We start from the raw sequence: 19,866 nt of genomic DNA, 5'->3' as shown, positions 1-19,866 counted from the left end.
TTCCATAAGACATGCTCTACATGGGCCAAGCCTCAAAAAGCTGTTTTCTAAATAACCACACAAGATAACCACTTGAATGTAATTGCTGAACGACAAATCACTTAAGGTGATCTCTCAATTTGCAAAGGTCACATGCTCGTGAGTCATGACATGAGACATGGGACATTAGAATTTAGCACATTGGGTGAAACAGCTGCTTAAGCCGCATAATTATCACTCCAACCGATCCCCCAAGAATCGAGCTATACAGTAATCTCATCTTTACATTGAAGAAGCCATCGGCTTAGCCCTGGACAAAATTACAATACCTACGGTTTCTTACACACTTCTGCTCACCACTCAAAACCCACCAAAAAACTGATAGAAGCTATCCCAAGAACGGACGAGTGAACAGAAGAAAAATCTCCTCTCGTCAACCTTACAAAAAGACCTCGGCGACAGCGAGTCCAGTGGGAATACACAAGGGAACACCGATTTCAAGGTCTAACATCCTTCAACACACCGCCCTTCTCCAACTCGACCACTAGATCCCGAAGCGACGGCACCTTCATGGCCAAGGTCCTGTACAGCCTGGAATACCGAGCACGGGTCCCATCTGCCGTCCGTGCAAGGGCGAGCAAGCTTAGAGCCTCGGGTAGTTGGGAGAAGAGCTGTTTGATCTCCTCCAAGCTCTTATTTTCCAAAACAGATGGCCTGGGAACCACCCTCACAATTTCACCGCCTTTGGGTTCTTGAACACGGGCGTCTGCTTTGATAACCAGTTCTGAGTTAGAGTTGGCTCCACATTTGATGATGAACGGAGTTGTTGAGCCTGTGTTGAACTGCAGGACATTCCACTGAGCCACATCCGTGTCTACTGCAGGCCCCGAATCCACAGGTCTGGAAGTATGCAACTGTTCCTGCTTATCATCTTCAGGAATTGACTGCAGCGGCAAATCAAAGAATGAATGACCCAGTAAAAACTATTATATTGTATCAATAAGGAGGTGCAAATCCTGATCAAATTCTCGTTACTTGCTTTTGCCTTTTTGAATACTTCTTTCAGGAATTGGGGGATTACTCTATACGATTGAAGTCTAGAGCAAGGGTGACTTTAAGTTCAAAAGCAAGGTCTTAGGAAGCATGAAAGCCTCCACAATGACCTTTGATATAGACCGTTCAACTAAACACTTGGACCGTCAGAAAGTTCTGCCATCAAAACCTCGTGGTCTGATTCTTTGCCCAAAGACTTTGCTGTTATTGTTACGCAGATCTATAGGACATTTCCCTAATCATCCAACATTTTACTTACTGATAACTGACAATGATTGTCGGTTTCTATGAGATCCTGCATGGTTCTTTGCAATATGGTATAGATGCATATGAATATCACCGTAACCCGAAAAAGGAATCTGCAGGATTGAGGATTTTTTTCAAGGTCAACAAACCTCAACAGCACTACGGGCATCAGAGATTTGTTTTTGGGCACAAGGATGGTCAATGTCGAGGAGAGAAGGCATCCGCTCTGCCAGTTCATCCAGAGATGCTAGCATTGCTACCTTCTTACTTCTGCTCAAGGTGTTGACTGATGATTGTCTCGTTATATCCTGCTCAAAAACAACCAGCCTCCTTACTTTGTACATAGGCTAGGCACACACAATGGGAAATAAGTACAAAGAACAGTCTTAAAACCTTGACTTGCTTCAATATGCCATCAAGAGAAATAAGAGATGCTAATCTCGCATCTTCAGCAGCAGTGGAAGGATTGCGAATGGGTGAACTACCACCTTCCAGTGTTAATAGGGCCGCATCACTTCTCATTTGTTGCAAAATCTGATTTTGTTTGAAACATAAGGAGCAAAAAGAAAGAACTAAGTCAATCAAGTCAAAGCATCAAAGAATTGACTTTAATATGAATTTGACAACCATAAAGGTTGATAATATCATATATACTCAAAATCATTTTAGGAATGTGTATCATCAACGATTTTGAGTAAGAGTCACAATATCTATTTTAACTTATAAATGCAAATGCACATATATATATATATGTTAGCTTCTTCTTTTTTTAATATCTATTTTAACATATAAATGCATAATAGATGCACATATATAATTACACGGCCTAACAGCCCGAATTATTTATTATTTCCAGTATACCAATTAGAAATAATATTTGCTCAAGTTAACCAAATGACTTTGGATGCTTCAATGAGTGTGATCAAGGGACACTAACTAGGAGGAGCATGATATGATAGAAAAGATATACAGCATTTAACACTTACAGAAGATTTAACACAAGGTGATTAAAGGATTTATATAGCCGACCCCACTCAGTGGGATAAGGCTTGGTTTGTCATCATCATCATTGTATATTCCATTAGAAACGTCAATCAGTCCCCGTAAAAAGAGAAAGGATGGAAGCTTTTATGTCCTATTGTTGCTTTCACTAGCACGCTCAAATAAAATGTTCCTAGTGTTTCAATGATTGAGAATACTCTCAAGGCAGAGCCACTCTGATATTCACCCATGTTTTGATCACTTGGGACCTTACTAATTATTAAAGTCTGGTGACCACTGATATATGCATAGATCTGCACCTAATCCAATGCCAAAATAGAACACGACCTCCAACCGCAAATTAATATTATTTAAAGATGGACAATATGTCCATTAAGGAAAGTCACTCAATATCATGTAATAGAGATGAGTAAAAGCGCCACTGCCTCTAGTTTATGCATTTATCAAATAAACATAGTTTTAAGTCATTCTCCTATACTTTCCTAATTAAGCAAGGGTTCAGCTTTGGCACACCTTTCTTTGGATGCAAACACACATTCTGTGGTGTATTAACAAAAGTACCTTCAACATAATTGTCAAATCCAGATACGTATTGTTAATCAAAATCTTAAATTTACGAGTCTAGGATTGAGGATTGAATCGAATTTAATCATAAGATTCAGTACAGTTCCTAAAAGTAGGATTTTGTGTTAGGCATATTTCAATTTTGTGAACAATGTTACAAAATATGAAATGAGTAAGATTTATGATCCATGACAAAGAAAACTGAAATTCAAGTACATGTCATGATCCTATGCAAAAGAAGATAATTCCGCATTGTTTAATTAACATAAGTATTACACTCAAATGTAAATTACAAATTTCTGTCATTTTATTTAGTCTTTTATTTTAAAGTACAAAGCATATATTCAATTATTTAGTTACTATCAAAATATAGCCTGCAGATTAAAACGCAACAAGATTTACTTTAAATTATGGGTAAACCTACCCAAAAAAAAGAATCACTTGAATTGATATATACGTGGAGAATCATAGATCCACAAGCGACAGATCCACTTGCGATTCAGGAGATTAACAATTGACCTAACAGATACTGAATTGAATAGAACCGCATAATGCAAATTAACAGTCAACTAATTCCGAAAACTATTTCAGACACCCATATTATTAGTTAAATTGACCACACCTTTCTCTTATCCCTTCTCATCCATATTATTAGTTAAATGGACCACACCTTTCTCGTCCCTTGTCACCCATATTATCAGTTTCTTTGCCAACAGCCAGTTTCATGTGATTTTTGGACAATGTTTGTCGAAGTAGAAATTGACAATAGACCGATCTCCCTCCCTCCTCCCTCCCTCCCTCCCTCCCTCCCTCCCTTGCCAACAGCCAGTTTAATGTGATTTTTGGACAACGTTTGTTGAAGTAGAAATTGACAATAGACTGATCTCTCTCCTCCTTCCCTCCCTTCCTTGCCAACAGCCAGTTTCATGTGATTTTTTGACGTCGAAGTAGAAATTGACAATATACCGATCTCCCTCCCTCCCTCCCTGTGATTTTTGGACAATGTTCGTTGAAGTAGAAATTGACAATAGACCTCCCTCCCTCCCTCCCTCCCTCCCTGTGATTTTTGGACAATGTCCGTCGAAGTAGAAAATGACAAAAGACCTCTCTTTCTCCCCCTTTCTCCCTCCCTCCCCACCTTTGCCAATAGCCAGTTTCATGTGATTTTTGGACAATGTTCGTCGAAGTAGAAATTGACAAAAGACCTCTCTCTCCCCCCACTTTCATGTGACAATGTTTGTCGATGTAGAAATTCACAAGAGACCTTTCTCTCTCGTGCGCACACGCGCCCAACAGCTGATTTCATGTCATTTTTCGACAATGTTTGTCCAACTAGAAATTGACAACCCTCTCACATCTGGCCAACAACCGGTTTGTCATTTTTGGACAATGTTTGTTCATCTTTCCTTAATCTTAAGATAGCTAAGAAGTGAAGAAAACATGTTACATATGCAACAGCTTCTACCAAAATAATCCGTTCCAATTGGTTTTCTTTTTTTCTTTTTTTAACCTTTCTTGGGTGGAGGAAGCCAATGTTCTTCATCTTATGCACTGAAGAAACACAAAACGGGAGGAAACATCATTTTGTAGATGGAAATAGGAACATGACGGCATGTAGACTAGGAAACGACAGAAAAAGAGAGGAGTGGAAATTTAAGGCTTGGGCAAATTGTATCTGAAAGTTATTTTAGGTGTTAAGCAAAAAGAAAATGTGCATTTGCAGCCAGAAAGGAAGAGGAAGCAGCCAGAAAGGGAGAGGAAATAGCCCCACCAATTAAGCAATCACAAACATCACATAATTCTTTCAATAATCAGCTCAAAATTAGATAAAAATTCATGCAAATCCAACTGTTCTATTCACAATTGATGGCATGCAATATTATGAAACCAAAGTGTAATCTAAAATCCGCAAATTTTCAGCTTGTGCATTGAGAAGTTTTTATACTAGTACACCAATATGGCATAACTTCATACTTGACCATGGAAACACCCGAAATTTCCAAGCATTGGAAATATATACATATATATGTATATATAAAATATATATATGAAAGTATGTCACTTTTTAATATCAACTGCTATTTAAGAGTTCATATATTCATCTATAATCATGTTAAATTTGTATATATAGGCCCCAAGTAGCGGTAATATAGAAGAGAGGAGTACCTTTCTTCTCTTATGATCAACAGATTCAAGAGCTGAACGAAGCTTTGCTACATGTGCCAAGTCTTCTGCCTCTTCTGTTGCCAGGGTTCCAGCAATATCCTGATGTAAGCCATGGAAATTAGCATCATCTTAATAATAAAGACAATAGGTTATTGACTGAAGTATAAGTTCCGTTAGACGACCCAGACATCGTGAGTTTTGTTCTTTCCTGGATTCATCTACTCTCCTTATAAAGCAACAGGTCATTTGTCTAAGTACAAGTTTCATATTCTTCAAGGGGTGGATAATAGGTAGGTTTGCTTGCCTCACACAGGCACCCCATGATTGCATCCGTGATGCTAGCAATTTGCGCATCTAAACATAAGTAATGTTTCTCAGGAGCTACAACACATGCATAATGAACAGGGAATAATGAAAAACACACAACCTCCCATCAAGGGTCACTCCCTAAAATCGCCAGATAATTGCACTCATTTGTTCAAAATTATGCAATTATGCTGCAGTGGCATGTTTGATGCATCCAATTGATGAAGTCCACCATTGATCAAAACCTACCTTCAGGTGCTGTAATTGAGAAGTATAAACTCTCTTGGTATACTCTGATAGAAGCTGACCGAGAGCATCTGTGTTGGGAGGCAGAGCAGCGCCAAGTCCAGCCATCCAACCATCCATAATGGCAGTAGAGAGAAGTTCTAACTGACCAGCTGTTCCTCCCATTGCGTCATCTCCAGTCACAGAGAGGAACTCAAGTTTTCTGCAAGCCAAGACCTAATCTGCCGCTGCAGCTCCCCAGCTGGAGTATGCACAAAGAGGGCAGCAAGGGACTTATTTCCAATAGAAAAGCTTTTAGCCTCTTCCGTTATTTCTCTGAGTTTTCCTCCAGTGACATGTTGCCTCCAAGTTTCCTAAAAAGGTGTTATAGCATTTGGTAAAAGAGTGAGAGGTTGAAATACTGAGAATTCATGAGCAATATCCCAGATAATAACCATATACAGGAATTAATATGAGCAAGAAGCTCATGATATAAATTAAAATGGGGCTAGACTAAAGATGCCCTTCAACATAGTTCTGTTGTTTACACCAATTTCTATATGGTTTTAGATTGGTGGCAGGTGTATCTTTCATGTCTTTCAAAAGATTAGCAACACTAGAAGAACAGCACAAACCTGATCGATACCTCGAAGCTTTAAGACTACTGAAGAAAACTTAGACTTTTTCTCAGGCTTTATGTTGACTTTGAAGCCCTGGATCTGCTCGTCAACATATCGTACAGGTGATCTCCCAGGGCTGTTACCTCGGCTAGAGCTTCTACTCCGTCCAGAATTTACTTTTTCTAAGAAGCAATCAACAGGCAAAACCTACAGTTGAAAGAATGACAACAAACACCAGGTGTAAAATGAAATGTTTAGTCAGATACATAAAAATCCAAATAACATGCATATTATTAAATGCTGACAGCAGAAATTGAAGCCTAAAGGAGATATCCGAAATTGTTACCTTGATAGACTGCAGCTCTGGTGATCTAGCAAGCAAAGACCGAATATACAATATCCTGACACGTGAGACAAGCATGGTATCCATAACTCTCTTTGGTTCCATTTTACGAATAAACGTAAAAACAGCATCTCTAATTTCTGCAAGAATCTCATGCTCTCTGGAAGCACCTGCCTTGATGACAGCAGCCAAAACCTGCACTACCATAATATTGGCAATTAACTATGATATATTTTAAGAAGTTCACCATTATCAACAGAAATAACGAAATTATGCAGAATGGAGTAAATACTAAATTAGACAAATAAAATGTCATAAACGACCACAGTATCTTTCTATTTTTGAAACATCCATTCACCAGCATGCTGTAATTCTTTCTAAAATAGTTTAAATAAATTATCATTCAGGACCAATTTCGGGGAGACCAGAAATTGTATATTCATGAAATATACTGTACTTGCAATTACTTCTTTTTAGCTTTTTGCTCATGCTTCTGTTTCTGGCACTTGAACATTGAGTTTTCTTTGACATTGAATATGTCAAATGTTTAAAGACATAAAATTAGCATGTAGATTCATTAGAAGTCATGTAGAATCATTTAAAAATTACGAAAATGATTCTTTACCAAAGACAAAGCACACCAATTGATAGCGATTCGATCATGAAACTACTATCCACAAAAAGATAAAACTTTATACATGTTGAATGACAAACCAGTGATGAAACATTCATCAGAATGTTTTTCTTTTCCACTTAATGAACACCCCTCATTATTTTTCAAATGCACGTGAATATCATTAAGTAAGCATACCAACATCAAGAGTTTGTTTGCTCCATCAGAAATGGCAGCAAGACTGTCATACTGATCCGGATCAAAGTCATTCAATGCTGCAGTCAAGTATTCTCCCGCTGGTGTAGTTTTAACTTTCTCGGAACTTGCTTTGACCAGAGCAACTGAACTGGCAGACTTTTCAGCACTTAATGGCGAAGGAACAACATCCAGAGTACGTCCAACATTGTTGTTACTTGTCCTGGAAAAACCGACAATGGAAGAATGGACAATGTGAAACATGGTGTAGGCTAGAATCACAAAAAGCAAGTTTCATCTCAGAAACGTACCGAGATGGCATGTTTGCAGTTCCTTTCGATGATGGACTTGATATCTAAAAAGAATGATAAGCATATCAGAAATCTGAGAAAGTATCCTTACCAAAATAAAGAAGTAAACTGAAGAGCACCTTGCATAATCACCCAAAAATATAAAAAAACTTAGTCAATGGAGTAGAAGCCTCCACATATGAAAAGCCAATTACAGCCCATGAAAACAATAGAGGAAGCAGACAAAGTCAAATGCCTTTCACTTTAGCCCATGAGTAAAAAGAGGCTGAGTTGATTCTTAGTCAGCATGGATGAACCCAAATGAAATTTACTGCAAGTTCAAAGGTTTAATCTAAACGAATTTTAATTTCCCTAAACATATTATTTGCCAAATTCATTGTTAGTGCAGCTCTAATCTAAGGATGAACCAAATTACATCCCCTTTTATGACCCAAATTATACTCTCCCAACTCATATAAATTGGACCATGTAAAATTCAGCACCCATTGGAACTCTACAACTTACAAACAAGTCACAACCGAGTTACTAACATAGAACTCATCTCATCACAATGAACTGCTGCTGATAGCACGAGAGTCAAGTAAAGGTTCACCAATTTTTTCGCAGAACAATGACCATAAGCAAACCTACAGACTTGCACTGGAAATGATAAACTGATAACTGAGGCTGTGAAGATTAAGCACAATTGTGCTACTCCAATCCAAAGTCTAAACAATTGTGGATCCACTCAAGCCCCAGGTGGGACCTCACAGTTGTCTACAGATGCTTTGCAACCCAAGAGCCATTGCGGCTCTCAAAAAAAGTCAAGGAAGAGGATAACGAGACTAATAGCCATAGATACGAACTGAATACAGCAGTCCAAGAAACTGAGGCACTAGCAGAGTCCATCTGCAGTTCTTCCCCTGGCATCATGGCACTGCCAGGTAAAATTATAGTATTAACAGGAAAAAGACTTTACCTGGGGTGAACTGGTCAATGAAGCTTTTTCCGTGAGTCTATCAAACAGTTTCTCGTTCTCCTCATGCAATCTCTGCAAAAGTAATTCATTATCACACGCATCAAGTCTTATTGACATCCAGATAGAGACTGCATATACACTATTTTATTAGAAATTAACTACTTTCTAAATTCGCCTGTTATGAAACTACAATTTTTCCAACATATTGCCCACATAAAATTTAGACATGTTGAAAACAAAGAAGCCCATTGTTTGGCAAACAATCACAGCTACAAACTAAACGAGCATATAAAAAATAAACAGAACATTTCAAAAATATGATTATCACCTCAAGCCAAAGGACCCACAAGATCAACTTATGTTTTTATGTTAGTTTCCAACATTCACAACTGATCTGCTTAGCTGACATAAAAATTGTTCCATGTAGAATTGTTACAGCTGCTCCTTTTGCTGAAGAAAATATAATCATGACATTCCATGCTTTAATAAAGTAATTTGGATTCGCTACACTCACAAACACCGGAAGCCACTAGCCCTGGTTCTGATTTCAGATTCTATTGGTTGTTAGTATCTTCCTTGTCAATATGTGAGCAGCACAAGCGTAATGCCCAATCTTTACCCTCTCACGACGCATCCATCTCCACCGAAATAAATCACAACAAAAGCACAGAGAGTGCAAATGAAAGAGAAGAAAGATAAACAACATAACTCTTTCAATGACTACCTAACACATCACAGCAGAGGAAACCACCAACCAAACAGGTTGACGACCTTTAACCAAAAAAGAGAAGGCAAAATACCAAACATATCCTTTTCTGGTGGGATAATTTTCTCATGGAAAATAATTGAAAGAATTACAGGATCAGCATAAAGCAATTAGACTATAGACGCACCTACTCTAGTAATTGTTACTTGCATCAAAAGAAAGTAACACCTAATGGGGGAAAAGAGACCACAGATTTTTCTCTTTCCTCATGTGCACTCAAAGGAAGGAGAACGAGAGTATTTGGAGAAGGGGGAAACAAGCAGAAAGGCATATAGAATTGATCATACAACAAAATACCCACGTGAATGAACATACCTCAATTAATGCATCGCGTTTTTTTAGCTCTTCTTCAAGTTTCTTGGTCACTATGGAAGAATCCATTGAATCACTCATAGCTTTCGGAAGCGATTGTACTTCAAGGCCTGAATCTACATCTGATTTTGACTTAGTTTCACTTGAATGAAGGGCTTCATTAAGCTCATGCTCAAGACTTCTAATCTTGGCCTGCATTACGAAAATAAGGGCAAGAGAAAAACTTCAATACAGAGTTGCATTTGAAGCTAGAAGCAGAAGCATATCACATATCTGACTTTCTAGTATCTCATGACCATAAACCCAAAGCATTCTCACAGACGAGACTTGCACCATGCACATATTTCTTTATCGCATGCATAAATTTCTACATCTAAGTGAAGTAACATCCTAATTAAACCAAAAAGGAGGGAAAACAATTCATGGCAGGACAAGGAGATACAAAGACTAGCTTCCAAATGACTTGGCTGCACTACGCCTTGTTAAATCAGTAACTAAGTGACCAGATAACCTGAAACACAGATAAGGCATACAGATCATGACATAAGAATGAAAAGCAATCAATGCACTTAACAGATACAAATTGTCTAATGCGTTCCCATTATATGTTATTGCAGCAGAACTATGTGTACCAAATTGAGGTACATACAAATGCCCCCATGCAGTTTTGTGGATGTTGAGACGGCATCTGCAAGCCCGCAGACATATACACCAATGAGAAAGCACGGGCACACAAGCATATGCTCCTACTTAAAGGCACACAAAGACCACATACAGACACCAACATCTCTGTACTTCAACAAAACTTTGGAGCAATATCAATTGTTCCCATCATATATAAACTAAAATTACATCAACTTTTTCCAGTAATATTTGGTGGTTTATTTCACACAAATAGGACCATCATCAAAACTATAACCATAAAAAGCATGTTTCAAGAGTTCAAACAGGCAAATTCCAAGAATCCAAGATCCATAAAAGAACAGCAAAGCATATGATCAACCTAGTGGTGAAACAGATGATAAAGCACAAGCTGAAAAGCATTAAGTTTCAAATAAGACAAACTTGCAAAGACTGAATAGTTGAATCTTGCTGCTGTATCTGCAGCTTCTGAGCCTGCTCCAGCTGTGCCAGTTGAGCAAGTTGATTTCTGAGCTGCGCATTCTGCTCCTTTTCAATCCTATGCTTATCTGCCAGCATTATGTTCTCAGACTGCATCAGAAAAAGTTATGATTTCAGTAAATAATCCTAATGAAAACCACAGATGGAAATCATTTCGAAATTAAAACACCACATTTTCCTGGATTTATATTGAACTGCTTATGCACATACTACAGACAAGGGAGAAGGTAATTATGGGTGTTAACATCGTTAATATTTCCCAGAAACTTCATCATAACTACAAATTTGATAAAAATTTCACACTACAACATTTATTAAAAACCAAATGCAACACTGCATGGGAATCCATCATCAAAAATGTATTTCACAGAGGATAAAAGATGTAGATAGAGAACAATATGTCTATCAACCATTAGCATCCATTGAACTAACATTACAAGAAAAAGTTTTCTTTGGAGTATAGTATCTAATTCACTTGGGAAAAGGCGGTCATTTGGAGGACAACTACATGGAAATCTTGCCCCAAACAAATTCATCTGTTCAAAGAGGTTGCTCAAATAAATCTGGGACACATTTTTCCTCAGAGAAGCCAGCATTAATCAGGAGTGCAAATGACATAATCATCAACCGAAGTAAATGATCATCATACAAGTTCCACGCAAAACTTGGAGAAATGCCACTATGAAGTTGCACACCTTCAAATCTGACTGCAGAGTATAGGAGACCTTCCATGCCTTCTGAACTTCATTGAAAAGGAGGACACATTGATCATTTGCATCTTTCAACGATTGTTTTAGCCCCAAAACCTCTTGTTTAACATCTTGTAATTCTTTCTCTTTATCATACAAATCCTTCCTCGCATCATTGGCCTAAATAAGATAAAGACACGCACCTGCAAAAATTCAGTGCTTTTTCCTCTTTTTGATGACAAACAATAGAAATATTCACAGGGGCCAGAAATTCGGTATTAAAGTGCTTTAACATTCTTTCATAATGACAAAAATATTGGACATATCACATCACAGGGGACAAAGCTGAAAAGAGTATGCTCATGATAACTAGAAATTTAAAAAAAATTGACAAGACAAATTATCCAGGCAACAGGCGACCAAAAGGTGAAGTCAGCAATGGACACCTTCTCACATCCATAAAAATCAAAAAGCTTTAAGGGGAGAAACAAACAATATTTTCTAATGTGGGTTCGTGCCCATAGACTATCGACACTAGTTCAACCAAAAATCCCAACTACGGTTCAGTCTACCAGGGAATACAGAACATACAACGTCCCGCCATTTCTTTATCGTATCTCTGTTTCCAAGGCTGAGCATAGCATTTCGTGCTCTGGAAGCAAAATTAAGGGATGATAATGTCTCAGATACATTTGATGCATCAGGAGACACATTAACAATCAGCAGAGTCTTGGAGCTTCCGCCTGTAGAGACATTTAGCAAAAGAAAATGAACAAGCCATCAGAAATTAATGTCTGTCACTGAAAGGTTTCTTTGCTCAATGTTTTAATTGAGACTCAAGGAGAAAAGAAAAGGTGCAACCTTCATATATGATCATAAATTCATTAGCCGAAACAAGGACACCATGAAAACAGTGACAGCACACGACATTCTAGAATAAAGTCAATATTTGTCAATAAGCGTCATATTCAAGATGGTCCTTTGGTGCCATAGGAGTGAACATGAACTACAGTTTTAGGCTCAAATTAAAAAAAAACAAAACAAAAAAAAAAACAAAAAAAAATGTAGGAAACAGTCATTTTGCAAAGATGAGACACTTCCCCACAAAACTGCAGGTATCATCATGAACACATATTAGCAGCTAAGAGGACAGTAACATCAATGCGGGTAATCAGGAGCTTTCTAAGCAAAATAACATCTGTTAAACAACAACCTAGATTATCCACCACCAAAGCACCAAAGAGTGTTGATGGAATATAACCTATAATATGAAACAAAGGAAAGGCCATCCACAAACTTATTTGAAAATATCTTAAGGCTAAATATTTCAAAGCAAAATGCAGCCCAGTAAAATATATACACTGAATAACATAGCGTGAACAGTTTCGCAAGATACTTTGCATTAGATATGTCCTATCCCTTCCATGAATTTTCTGATCCATTGAAAAGGTATCAGCTATTAAAATTCCATTTCTCTTCATCAGGCAGTCCAAAATTCCAAGTTCTTTCTATCAAGAATTATTAATTGAAGATGTTGACTAAAGTTCACCATTTTTGTACCATTAAAGTTTTATAAAAAAGAGATAGAGAGAACTTGTGATATCCTAACAGGCACTAGCTAGTACACGCACTTCTAATATCCACCACCTTCAGAAAATCCAATCATCATATATGCAACCAAGTCACTGACAAAAGGTACCTAGTGAATCAGCAAGCACTCTAGTTAGTGTTGAATTCTCATATGGAACGATATCCTTCTTTGATGACAATGAAGATAAAACATCCCCCAACCTACAAAATGAAAGACATCATAAAACATTATATCAACAAAAGAAAAAAAAAACCATTTAATCAATATTTTAAATCTTATAAGTTTATAGAAACATAAGAGGTAATGTCTGAATGTCTCCATTCTACATCAACAACCCATGCCCAAGGGCACTCCAGAATATCAGAGTTATTACTAGAGATCAATAGACCGTTCTACAAATTCAATCCACAACTAAGATCTGCTTCCACTTAATGACAAAGTAAAGAAACACAAGATTAGCATTTCGAAAGTGATAAGTTTGGACTTCTTTCATTGACTAAATTATGGTTGAGAACATAGATAGGTCTGAAGCACCAAGCCTAGCAATTCAAAAGTAGTGGATAATCAGTGTCAAGCAAGATTTGTGTCTTCTGATGTTCATATACTGCCAGAAAGCAAGCACTGGCAGTAACTCATCAAAAGGGGGTAAGAAAGCCAGAAACAGTATAGCAACCACTACTGAAATATTGATACTAACATAAAGTCACTACACAGTAACAATAATAAGAATGACAGCGAACAAGCCAAGACTTACGCAGAAAGTGACTTCATAACATGTAGAAGTTCTGTCACCCGCTCCCCACTACCATCTTCCACATTCAACCCTTCACTTCCAGCCAAATCAACAAGAGAAAGCTTGCTATACAGGTTTTCTCCAGTAACCAAGTTGTTGTAGGATATATGGATTGTCACAATTCTGATTTTATAACAGGAGAATGCGTCAAAAAGTATCAATTAAAACTGAACAATGGCTTAGGTGTGGGAAGGTTAGAGGTCACTGCCATGTACTTAATCAAGTATAACGTTTTGTAATTATCATGTGTATCAATAGTGTTCAGCTTTGACTTTAAAAGTAAAAGAAAAAATCCTCTCCTAAAATTATTAAGGTGTGGTACTCCCTGAAAGTAAAAGTAAACAACTAGGTTGAGTAGCATCCTCTTCCATGTAATACCTATAAATAATTTCAGCCAAACAAACTAATCCATCTAATGAGGATAAAGCAGCCAAGAGGGGCTTGAAACTCTGATTACGAAAGGTATGAACAAATGCTGTTCCTAATATCTAAGGAAAACATCATTGTACATTTCAGAAGCTTGGCTTGAAACATCACTGGTTTGTCTATCTGTGCTAATTGCTCAAATTTATTTTTCATTCTTTGTATCCTCACAAATTATTTTTGAATTCTTTCAAAAAGAAAAAATTGCACAGTTATTCACCCTTCAGCAAAATGAAGTTTCTAGCTAACACTGTCATCATAATATATCAAGAAAGCACAAAACCCAGAAAAGCAACAAGAGAGGGTGCGTAGAATTCAAACCATACAAGTGAGAAACATTGAACTTCAAAACATCATTTCCTCGACTTTGAAATGTGTCTTTCAGAACCTTCAAAAAATCCAATGGATTGTCGACCTTTTCCTGTGTAAGTTCAACAAAAAAATCCGAAGATCCCATGCAGACTTTCGATAAATTCCTTCCTGATTCACGCACCAAATCTCGTACCTACATAAATAAGCATGTGGAAGCACGATTACATCAAGACAAAACGCACACGTTCAGAACACCTAACTTGAAGCTATTTATGGTGAGTAAAAAAGAAAAGAAACCTGTTCATTGTGGAGTTCAAAAACTGTGACAGAAAAGTCATATCTAGATGTAGCAGTTGCATCTGAATTCGCTAAATCGAAGAACTCCTCAAAACAACGAGCATATAGACCACGATCATGGCTAGATCCTTCCTGAAAAGCATCAAAAAACACCATCATGTCAACTTCCATATCAGAATTTTGTGGAATGACATGGTGGGTGAACGTGGTTCATCATAATGTTACAAAGGCCCTCATTCAGATAACTATGATTGCCAAAGATCAAACCAATGACAATCAGATCTAAGAAATGCAAGCAGCAGAACTTTTAGCTCCTTAAATTCAGACATGATATAAGACCAATATCTGACAGAAGTATCTGCATTACTGGACCGTGCCCGTAATGGCAGCCATACATGCATAATTCACAAAACACATCCTCATTCCAGATCAGCTCCCTTTTGAATGCAATAAAAATAATAAACAAAATACTTTATCTAAAAAGCCATACCCAAATACTTGGATATTTAGCTCATAGGGAGATATTATTCAATGGGAGCATGTTTGAGAGAGAGAGAGAGACCATAGTGTGCGTCTTTCCTGAGTTACTTTGTCCATAAGCAAATATTGACACATTAAATCCATCCAAAGCTGATTGAACCATCGGTTGAACATCATTAAATATATCAGCTGCACATGCACCAGTGCTACTGTAAGATAACAAACCTCCAAACAAACCAGCCACATAGCTAGTATATACCAAAAATATTTTCAAATGCTGCCTGTTATGTAACAAAATGAATCATTTTCTAGCTCACCCTGTCCCACATGAGGTCCATACACCCTATCGAATTCATAATCTTTCTTAGGATTTGTACTGGTCTCATCACCAGTGTTGACACGGATAGTAAGATCATCAGGGAATTCTACAGCAGAGGGACCTTCATCTTCAAACAATGGTCTCGAACGACAGAATACCTTTATGTTTCCTGAAATTAAAAGCATCTTCAAATCATATAGGAAAGGAAAATACCCATAAATTTCACCAAAAAACTTCATACAGCCTCAGAAAGGGAGGACTTGAAATTGAAGAGGAGCTGTTTAAACAAATTATTATAATAAGAGAAGAGAGCACACCAAGAAGAGAGAAATTCACTATCTTGATCAATTTCTGTGCTTCCATTAAAGAGTAACCAATTGAACTATAGTCCCTCAGCAACTAACTAACAAATAGCCCAACTTCTAAACCAAACAGTTAATTAACGTGTGCACCTCCTACACTCATAGCCAACCAAATGGCTTGAAGATGATCTGTCCTTCTCACTTAAACACTATTAGTATAACTTAGGTCGACCAATCTAGTGATTGGGCAATCAATGGTGAATTGATGATGTGAAAGGAGTCCAAATGGAAATTATGTCACAGGTGACCGAACCCTTGTCTGAAAATCTTTCTTGAGAGTTCTCCCATTAGTTTAATCCAAGAGATTCAATTTCTATGTAACCATCAATAAAAGTATCAGAACTGATCCTAATGTAGGAAGAAGAAGATACAGAGAGTAAAAAATCATTTCCGTTCTTGATATCTAGTCTCCATTTACAGATTAATGAATCATAAACAGTCCTGAACTAACAAACAGCTCAATTTTTCAGACTAACAATGATACAAACTGGCAGCTAACAGTGCGATCTCAAGTTTTGTCCTCCTACTACACACTGCAAAATTGCCATACAAGCAAAGCTATCTCTACCCATCAATCTGACAGGAACATTATCCCGAAAATGATGCAATTCAAACTAGAAATTTTCTGAATCATCGGCTCATGTATCCAAGTACTTCCGCCCCTGGGAGAACTCAATTAAGAAACCAAAGACTGACCTTTGGATGTCAACAACTCGTTGAACAACTTCCTCTTCTCACTGACGAGCGGTGCTATCCTAGCCTCGCCTTCAAGGGCGACTTGATCTGACATAAGCACAGAAGCTGTCAAAAACCGAAATGAGAAAGCAAACGCGCGTCGAGGCACAACAGACGCCGCACCGCCTCACCTAGCTTCCGCGTCTTGTCAGCGAGAACGCCGAGGTAGCGCGTGACTCGATCGAGCTTCGCGTTGGAATACTCCTGCAGCTCGCTCGCCTCTTGTCTCAGCTCCAAGTAATCCTGCCTCGCAAGCTGCATCCAGAAATCGCTCTTCTCAGAGCTCGGCAATAGAGAAGGAATCGACCGAAGCAGAAACGAAAATTCCAAACAGGCAAATCCCCCAACTCAATCGGGAGCGCGAGACGATCGGAGCGTTTCGGAAAAAACCTGGACATTGTCCGCGAGCCGCTGGACCTTGGAGGCCAGCGGAAGCTGCGAGGGCGGCGAGGAGGCGGCGGGGACGGCGGCGGGGGCGCCGGAGATCGAGTACCGCCGGACGAGGGGGGCGCTCGGCCGGTGCTGGTCGTCGGCGTCGAAGGAGGAGGCGGAGGAGATCGACGACGACTTCCGCGGCTCGAAGCCGCTCACCTCCCACTTCCACCGGTTGCTCCTCGGGTCCGACATTGCCGGCGCCTGCAACCGAGCCCTACCGAGCCGAGCCGAGCCGAGCCGAGCCGACGGCGCCGAGAGAGGGGAGAGAGAGAGAGAGCCTTAGCTTCTCTCTCTACGCGCAGGGGGAGTAGAGAGAGAATCGGCTAATCTTCTCCTTCTTCGTCTTCTTCTTCTCAGAGCTCCGCCTCTGCCATTGCTACTGGTCACGAGAGCTTTTTGTCTTCCCCTCCCCCTCGCCAGACCATAAATGGGAGGTGGTGGTGCGGCCGGGGTCGATACGTCGTTGTCTTTCGACGCCCGCGAAATTTTCTTTTTCTTTATAGAGATAATGACATTAGTCGTCTTCTAACTTTAACGATTTTGTTCTTTTGATTATTGTCATTCCTGAATTTTAACTTGATATATAATATCGTCCTAAATTTTTAATTTATTTAATATAATTTTTTTAATTTATTTATATGATCTATAAATTTTTAGACTATTTGAGAATGTTCAACGTTATTTGTGAATTTAAATTAATGAAAAAATAACATTTGATAGTTTCATATGGCCAAAAACAAATTTAAACATTTATAAAAAATTTAAGGATCATGAACTTTTCATACATGTTCAAATTAATCTCTAGATTTAAATAAATTAAAGGATATTGATGAATATTTTCATATAGTTCAAAAACTAATTTATAAATAAAATTCATGAAAATTAAAAGTTTATGAACAATATTGTGAATTGGGCTAAAATTTTAAGATCACGTCATATATCAAGTGAAAGTTTGGGGATTATTTGTCATTTTTGTTTTGGGATAGAAAATGAATTAAAAAAAGAAAAGGATTAATGATGAGAGGCGCTCTTTTGCTTTGGGGCTCCGCGTTACCGCTTCACGCCTCGCTCTCGAAGCCATCGCCATTATTACCTTTTCCGCTACCCGACCCGATTAAATTATTTTTTTGTATTGGTGGGGAAGAGAGAGAGAGAATGAAAATTTGATTTTTAAAGACGGAGGGCGCGGGGCAGGACGACGTGCGCGGGTGAGGACTTAGGATTTGCTTCACTCCTCAGCTTTCCCCCGGGAGCCGAAAATGTGTGGTGGGTTTCGGATGACGTGGCACCGGCCCTGTCTGGTGATGAGATGAGTTGGCCGACTTTGTCTGGCCCAGAAAAGATTATGATTTTCTTTTCTTGGTAGAAAGAAAAGATCACCTTAAAAGAAGACAAAAATATAAAAAAAGTACTATATATGATTAATATAAATGTCGACATGATTTATTTGTGTAAATGCCCACTTTTAATGGGCCATCTCGACAATGTTTGATTTGGAAAAAGGTAAAATTTTCCTTAAAAAGCACGAATTATGAAGTGGGTGCCCGTTCTGGCCGAACTTTTTTCTTTATTATGTTTTACCAAAAGCATCATTTTTAACTTGGTTTTAATCTTGCCCCAAACTTTTTTTCTTTGGTCTCACGAAAAGCGGGCAACTTTAAATCTTGAAATTTGCCCAAAAATTCTGATCTTGTAAAGCACCTGGATTTGACTCATCGTAAGTTTAAGTTCGATGATGACTTTAAAGAAGTAATGTGCCATTACACATATAGTTGGTGAGTCATGACTGTGTTGATTAGGAAGGATTAATCACAGTTTGAGAACTTCTCCCATTTATGGACAATGTTGATTGCGAGTTCAAGAATCCATTCTTCTCGATTGTTTTCTGTCATATTTGAATAAGCAAATTCACTCATTCATGACTCATTTACTTCGAGAAAGCCTTTTCTTCGGTCCATTTCGATTTTCCTCACCAAATTTCAAACTTAAATGCTCACGTTTCTTTCTCCTGTGTGTTTTGAAACTACTCCAGATTCCAAAGGTGTTAAGAATACTGGAAAAGAAATTAAATCTCCTCTTCTCAATGGATGTAATAATATAATGATGGGTAATAATAAAAAGATGGGAATTATCGTTTTGCACCTCAATCAATGATGAACGATGAAGTGGAAATTTCATTACCACCGGCGGCGGACAGTGGTGGGGCTAAGCCAACCACGAACCATGTCCATGTCTTTCTCCAGGACCATCTGTCATTTCAGGAGGTTCCAAAACAATTAAATTACTAACACCTTGCCTATAAGGTAGTGGTCCTATTCCTTTAGGAGGAATAATTACAACAAAAAAGAAAAAAAAAATCCCTCATGCGTGGACAGTGAAGGAAGAAGGAAAAAAATAATAATAAATTCAGAAAATTTTATAAAGAGCACAAAAATCATTCACATAAGTGCTAGTCGAGCAACATATGATAGCCAACAATCACATCAGTGAATGCTAATAAAAATTGATCGAAATGACTATATTGACAAATTATCACAAAGTTTAGAACTAAATTAATCAAATTAATAAGTTTATTGCTGAATTAGCATTCGTACAATTAATTTAGAACTTTTTTAGTAATTTTTCTCCATTTTGAAAGATGTCAACTCT

At 38.1% G+C, this 19,866-nt stretch overlaps 1 protein-coding gene across 1 annotated transcript; it reads right to left on the bottom strand.

Annotated features, from left to right (window-relative positions):
- LOC104418324 (kinesin-like protein KIN-14B) lies at positions 1-17,649 on the bottom strand. The gene is given in 24 exon segments (XM_010029639.3): positions 1-923; positions 1,428-1,586; positions 1,672-1,812; positions 5,011-5,109; positions 5,566-5,759; positions 5,762-5,915; positions 6,177-6,368; positions 6,508-6,699; positions 7,316-7,535; positions 7,624-7,667; positions 8,582-8,653; positions 9,663-9,851; positions 10,725-10,871; positions 11,477-11,650; positions 12,062-12,213; positions 13,170-13,261; positions 13,816-13,977; positions 14,604-14,782; positions 14,887-15,018; positions 15,449-15,555; positions 15,684-15,854; positions 16,744-16,830; positions 16,914-17,037; positions 17,173-17,649. Coding segments are annotated over 24 exon segments (3,867 nt in total). The 5' UTR covers positions 17,410-17,649; the 3' UTR covers positions 1-476.
- Between the last annotated feature and the right edge of the window lie 2,217 nt (positions 17,650-19,866).

The sequence above is a fragment of the Eucalyptus grandis genome, chromosome 9, assembly GCF_016545825.1.
Source record: "Eucalyptus grandis isolate ANBG69807.140 chromosome 9, ASM1654582v1, whole genome shotgun sequence".
Lineage (NCBI taxonomy): Eukaryota > Viridiplantae > Streptophyta > Magnoliopsida > Myrtales > Myrtaceae > Eucalyptus > Eucalyptus grandis.
This window is presented reverse-complemented; position numbering and strand designations above follow the sequence as displayed.